The sequence below is a fragment of the Sinocyclocheilus rhinocerous genome, unplaced genomic scaffold, assembly GCF_001515625.1.
Source record: "Sinocyclocheilus rhinocerous isolate Xijiao unplaced genomic scaffold, SAMN03320098_v1.1 scaffold1137, whole genome shotgun sequence".
Taxonomy (NCBI): Eukaryota; Metazoa; Chordata; class Actinopteri; order Cypriniformes; family Cyprinidae; genus Sinocyclocheilus; species Sinocyclocheilus rhinocerous.
In genome coordinates, this window is record NW_015647153.1 from 418733 (window position 1) to 425676 (window position 6944).

Sequence of the window (6944 nt, forward strand, 5' to 3'; positions counted from 1 at the left end):
ATTATATATATAATTTTTTTTTTTTTAGCAATGTGTATACATATATATATATGTACACACCCAATTTATTATGTTTTATATTTTATTATTTATTTCACCAGCTGGGAACTGATCTTTTGTAGAGTAAAAGTTAAATTCTGAATTGTGAGCAAATCATTCTTTTGAGTCGGTTGCTTTTAACGATTTGTTCGAACTGCTTCACACTTTGATCCGAGCGATTCATTTGTGAATCATTCTGAATCAAATGATTCCAAGAATCTCTCCTGGAAGGCCGAGGGGTTCCTCTGGTCTGTAAGCGTGTTGAGCGTGTTCTTCACGTGTGTTTGCATCAGGTCTGCTCTCGAGGAGAAGTCATCCGTGTGAAGGTGTTGGGGACTCTGGCTCTGATCGACGAAGGAGAAACCGACTGGAAAGTGATCGTGATAAACGTGGAGGACCCCGAGGCTGAAGACTTCAACGGTCTGAGAGCTTTAGCTTCAGCGTTTGTGATGAGCACGAGGGTCCATCTCAGCGTCTTCTGTCTCTCGCAGATATCCAGGACGTCCGCAGACTGAAGCCCGGATTCCTGCAGGCCACACTCGTCTGGTTCCGGATGTATAAAGTGCCAGACGGGAAGCCGGAAAACCAGTTTGCCTTCAATGCTGAATTTAAGAACAGGGTAAATAGAGCCGCCGCTTAAATGAAAGCCGAGATTTGAGTAATGACTTCTGCCTGACGGCTAGTAATGAAGATGTCTCGAAGGCAAGAGGATCCAAGCATGTCATTTTCAAAATAGCTTTTTCAAGAGGTGATCGTGTCAATGATTAAATTACTCGACATTCTCACAGATCTGAGATCAGGGGCCAGTTGCATAAACATAGACACTGTTAAGACTGTGTCTTACCAACTAGTTAGACCAACTAGCAGTTAGTCAAGGGGTAATCAGTCTTACTTTTTGGACTCACATTAGACCAATCTACCTTTTTGTAACTGACTTTAAAAAGTTATGACCAGTCTTGAAGAAAAGAAATTAGATGACTAACTTTTTAAGACTAGTCTAAGCAGTTTATGCAACCCGCCCCTGATCTCAAAACTGTTCCAAACTACGAGCTGCTAAACATTCAGAAGGTCGTATTTAAAACGCCACGAAACACATCACTGAAGAAAAGATGCATTGCTGCTGTTTGTTTAGTCAGAACAATTAGAAACCGCATTGCAATTCCCTGGCAACCACTGAGAACATGACATTCTCTTTAGAGAATGCAAAAATAGTTTTATTTTATTGTTTTAAAATGCTGCTGTAAATTTATCTTTCTTATTTTTAAATGTTAAAAAACACATTTTGATAAAAATACTGTATCTATTTTTATTTTAAGATTTTTTAAATTAACATAATATACCCTTTTTTTAAAATATTTTAATGTTTTAAAATACTTTTAGTAAATATTCTAAATAATTTTTCTTTTAAATGTTACAAAAATTGTAAACATACTATATTTTTTAAATTTTGTTTTAAAATTATAATTTTTATTATATATAGAAAGCTTCAGTTCAAACTCCTGATGATCCACACAGAGAGGCCTTAGATGACAGTCACTTCTCAGAGTCTGTGATGTTGCTCTAAAACATGCACATGATCCAACAGAAAGACAGAAATCAGGGTTGCCAGATCTGTGTGACAAATCAAGTGCTTTAAAAGATTCATAAATATACTGTATATTTTCATAAATGTTTTAATATGATTATTTTTTAGTAAAACCTGATTTCAGCTCGAAAATGTCTATATAGAATTAACCTATATACGATATCTTTTAACAAATGTTTTAAAGTGATTATTTTTATTAAATATACTGAATCATTTTTATTTTAAGTGTTCTAAAAAATTATAAATATACTTCATATTTTCTTAAATGTTTTAAAACGTTTATTTTTAGTATATATACTAAATCATTTTTATTTTAAATACTTAAAAAAGTTAATATATTTTCTTAAATGTTTTAAAATGATTATTTTTAGTAAAACCCGATTTCAACTCAAAAATGTCCATATAGTAGTAATCATAAGCAAAAAGATTTTAATTAGCAGATATACTATATCTTTTTACAAATGTTTTAAAGTGTTTATTTTTATTAAATATACTGAGTCATTTTTATTTTTAGTGCTTTAAATATCCTAAACATACTATATATTTTCTTAAATGATTAGTATATATACTAAATCATTTTTATTTTTTAATGCTTTAAAAATAAGTAAATATAAATAGATTATAAATTTAAATAGATTATAAATAATCTTAAATGTTTTAAAATGATAATTTTTTGTATAAATCATTTTTAAGTACACTAAAAAAATCAGAAGCATACTATATATTTTCTTAAACATTTTATAATGTTTATTTTCAGTATATACTAAATCATTTTTATTTAGTATATATATTTTCTTAAATGTTTGAAAATTATTATTTTTAGTAAAACCCGATTTCAGCTTGAAAATGTCTATATAGCAGTATTTTTTTTTAAATGAGCAAATATACTATATCTTTTTACAAATGTTTTAAAGTGTTTATTTTTAGTAAATATGCTAAATATTTTTTTATTTTTTAAGTGTTTAAAAAAATCATAAATATACTATATATTTTCTTAAAAGTTTTAAAATATTTAGTTTTAGTAAATATACCAAATTTTTCTTTTTAAATGCTTTTAAAATTAGCACATATATTTTGTAAAATGTTTTTTATTTGAGTAAAAACCCGATTTCATCTTTCACTCTCTATATTAGTAATCATAAACAGTCTGTTTTCATAAAACTCATCATCCAGCACAGCTTTAGCACCGTTACAATATATTTTAAAATGCTTCAAAAATGGGATATATAGTAGCCTATATATATTTTTAAATGTTTTAAAATTATTATTTTTAGTAAAACCCGATTTCAGCTTGAAAATGTCTATATAGCAGTATTTTTTTTTAAATGAGCAAATATACTATATCTTTTTACAAATGTTTTAAAGTGTTTATTTTTAGTAAATATGCTAAATATTTTTTTATTTTTTAAGTGTTTAAAAAAATCATAAATATACTATATATTTTCTTAAAAGTTTTAAAATATTTAGTTTTAGTAAATATACCAAATTTTTCTTTTTAAATGCTTTTAAAATTAGCACATATATTTTGTAAAATGTTTTTTATTTGAGTAAAAACCCGATTTCATCTTTCACTCTCTATATTAGTAATCATAAACAGTCTGTTTTCATAAAACTCATCATCCAGCACAGCTTTAGCACCGTTACAATATAAAATACTTCAATCCATGCATTTCTGTCAAATATAATTCATGCAATATGTCAAACCTTTAACCCTCAGGGAAAAATTAACCCGTGGCAAGAGTTTAAAAGCAGCCTGATTAAATTCAAACTGAAAATTAAACTCCTGACAGCAGCATGAATGCAAAACCTATAGGTAACCTATACTGAATAATAACGTCATGTTTGGCCCTGAAGGGCTCCCTATGTAGACAGCACACTAGCTAGTGTGCTGTCTACATAGGGAGCCCTTCAGGGCCAAACATGACGTTATTATTCAGTTGAGAGCATATGCACTCCTCTTGAACTTATTTATTGCTATTGGCTGTTTCAGCTTCATGCAACAGGTAATCAGAATGAAATATGCAGCCACACATTTACCTTTCACAAGCATCTGATCTCTACACATGCCTGCATAGGCCTTTATGGTCACGCTCGGATTGAAAATCGTGTTTCTGATGGTGTTCAGATGGCAGATTTGGGAAAAGATATTAGATATCAACAGCTGATCGTCTGGGTTTGTTTAGTTCGCATCACCTTCAGTGACTCTAGACTGAATGAAATGTAGCTTTGACTTGATTTCTAATGTTACGCTTGTGTCTGAAAATGTCCATCCGTCAGTATGAGCACCTGCGTCTCCGACAGTCCCTTCTGCTGCTCCGCCGGTGAAGCCCAAGCCTTCTGAGCATGATGAACCTCTAAATGCATTCTTCTCAAGTAATACCAGGGCTCTGTTTGGATTCAGTAGTCATTCATGCAACTGCAAATTGTTTAAAGATGACTTTGATTGAATAGTGTGGTGAGAGTTTGATTACACTTCAACTAAAAGCATTAAACTTTCATCCGAAAATTAAACTTTAGTCATTTGCTCACCCAGAAGCCGGAGCTGTCAACGTCAAAACGCATAATTAAGGTCTCATTAAGTAGTCCACACAACTCATGCAATACTTCCCTGAAGTCACTCCTTATGTGCTTAAATGAATAGTGAAAATGACAACTTGCTGAAAATGTTCTCACCCTCAGGCCATCCGAGATTAGGATGAGTTTGTTTCTTCATCAGGTTTGTAGAAATGTAGCATTGCATCAGTGTCTCAGCAATGGATGCTCTGCAGTGAATGGGTGCCGTCAGAATGAGAGTCCAAACAGCTGATAAAAACATCACAATAACTGATGAAGAAACAAACTCATCCTGATCTCGGATGACCTGAGAGTGAGTGCATTTTTGCACAACTATTGCTTTAAGTTTCTCAACTTGTCTAAAGCATGTCAGTAATGTCCCTCTTTTTATGTTTCATTGAGTAAATGCTGGCAGAATGATTCTTTTTGTTAGTCTAATCCTGTGAGATCTACCTTCTCTTCTCAGGCTCGTCCGTACGGTGCTGCAGAGCCGGTGCCGAGCTCAGGTGAGCGATCCTGAACCACAAACAATATGTTTTATTAGAAGAGTATGACATAATGTAAAAGGTAAAATCAGTAATAAAATCTAATAAGGTTTCCAACAAGTATTTATTTAAATATCACAATTATTCCATAGAACAATAAGTGAATACAGTTTTCAGAAGAAGGCAATGTTATTCTGTTCTATGGCTCATTTCTCAAATAATATAAACAATTTAAACTTCATTTTTTAAGTTATACAAGATGCAACTCTATTTTCCAAGTCAGTTTAATATGTTTTAAATCAAAACGATGCTGATTCGATTCTACTTAAAAATCTAAGACTGCAGCTGAACTTAAGTTTTTTAAATCTAAGTAGATGGATTTTTTTTACAGTGTGTATACATTAGAAATAATAAATATTTTTTGTTCTCTTTTCTAGCTGATAAATGGTTCTATTACGAACAGACATAGATGATCATCAGCGCTGACGGGAACAATAAATGGCCGGAAAACTGTTTTATTACACAAATCCATCAACAACAGCAGACTCCCGGCTGTCATCGTTCTGTTATATATTGTATTAGTTACTGCTAAACACTGTGTAGTTTGATTCATAAAGGCCTAAATAAAGTTTGGATGTTAGACAGTCTGTGCAAAATATGAACATACAAACTCGATCAGAATAAAGCAATGTGACTTTATAAATACACATCTGTGTTTATCAAGAGCTCTTTTACTGAAATATGATACATGTGTACATTATGCAACTTTTCAGTGTTCATTTATGTATGTGTTTGTCAAAGGAACATCTAACTGTAGCACATTTAATTAATAAATAATTGTTGCTAATGACATGATGTTATTTCTTGACTTCATGCCCCGTCGCCATGGAGACCAGCATCACTGTAGCAGCATCTGTTACTCTGCGTTTGAATGGCTTTTTACGGGAAAACCGACATTACGCTGACATACGAGGATCATGTGAACGATGCATAAGAGTGATCTTCCTTCAACTGGGGAAATTTCCTATCCTACTCGGAAAAACAAGCAATTAGTATAGTTTTGCATTAGCGGTCAAACGTTTGGAATAATTCAGTTTTTAATGTTATTTAAAGAAGTCTCTTCTGCTCACCAAGGCTTTATTGAGCACTGATAATAATAGATAATAATTTATCAGCAAATCAGCATATTAGAATGATTTCTGAAGATCATGTGACACTGAAGACTGGAGTAATGATGCTGAAAATACAGCTTTGATCACAGAAATAAATTACAGCTTAACAGATATTCACATAGAAAACAGCTGTTTTAAACTGCAATAATATTTCACTATTTTACATATATTTCTGATCAAATAAATGCAGCCTTGGTGAGCAGGAGAGACTCTTTCAAAATCCAAACTTTTGATCACCAGTGTAAAGAATTAGCTAATTATAATTGCTTTAAACTTTATCAAATCTCTGTAATTTCTGAAGCAAGTATTGAAGTTTTAATTTTGAGCTTGTCATTACTATCACACACAATATTAAAATCCACTTAAAGGTTGATTAAGGCACAGATCAGATCTTACTGGGTTTTTGATAAATGTTTTAACATAATATGCAGACTGAACAGATTTAGGTCCCACTTAAAGGATCACCTCACCCATATTAATATTTTTTTAATATATATTAGTTTTACAGCTTTTGTCATAGCTACCGTTTCTGACTGCTAATATGTTATTCCCATTAGTGAGAGTTTGAACATGTATATGTGTTTATATCCTGATTTTTGTATGCATAATTGCATATATGTATTTTTCATTAATGCAAAAGTCTATAAAAGCAAACACTGAATAGATTGAGCAGAGTAAGTAATGTGGTGTTAGAATAGATGTGTAAACAGCGGCATCTAGCGGTCATAGATTGTATGTGCAGCAGACGTAAGAAAATACTGCTTTTTAAACTTTTTATTTTAATTATTAAAATCATATAAACAAGGAACTCTGCAGATAAAATACAGGAAAAATAAATAAATTAATTAATTAATTAATAAGGGACAGGAATATATAACTAGTAAAAATAACTCACATATCAAAGGAAAAGATTAAAGAACTGGACATATTTCAATCGTTTTTAAAGCCTCCTTAAGTCATTTGAAAATAGTCCCAAAATACTGCTGTAAATCATCAAGCAGAACATACAAAAGTGGTTTCTGCCTTGAAAATGTGCATTTATGTACATAATATTTTGTTAGCAAAATGAGAAAATTATTTTAAATTTTTTTTTTTCTGTTGTTCTTTTTT

The 6944-nt window shown here is 31.3% G+C and overlaps 1 protein-coding gene across 1 annotated transcript in view; it reads left to right on the forward strand.

Annotated features, from left to right (window-relative positions):
• The window catches only part of LOC107709025 (inorganic pyrophosphatase-like), a 6337-nt gene extending 5473 nt beyond the window's left edge, over positions 1–864 (forward strand). The window contains exons 6-7 of the mRNA XM_016513421.1: positions 333–459; positions 531–864. Coding sequence (XP_016368907.1) covers positions 333–459; positions 531–679 — 276 coding nt within the window. The 3' untranslated portion in view covers positions 680–864. The remainder of the gene's footprint in view (positions 1–332; positions 460–530) is intronic.
• Positions 865–6944: the final 6080 nt, after the last annotated feature.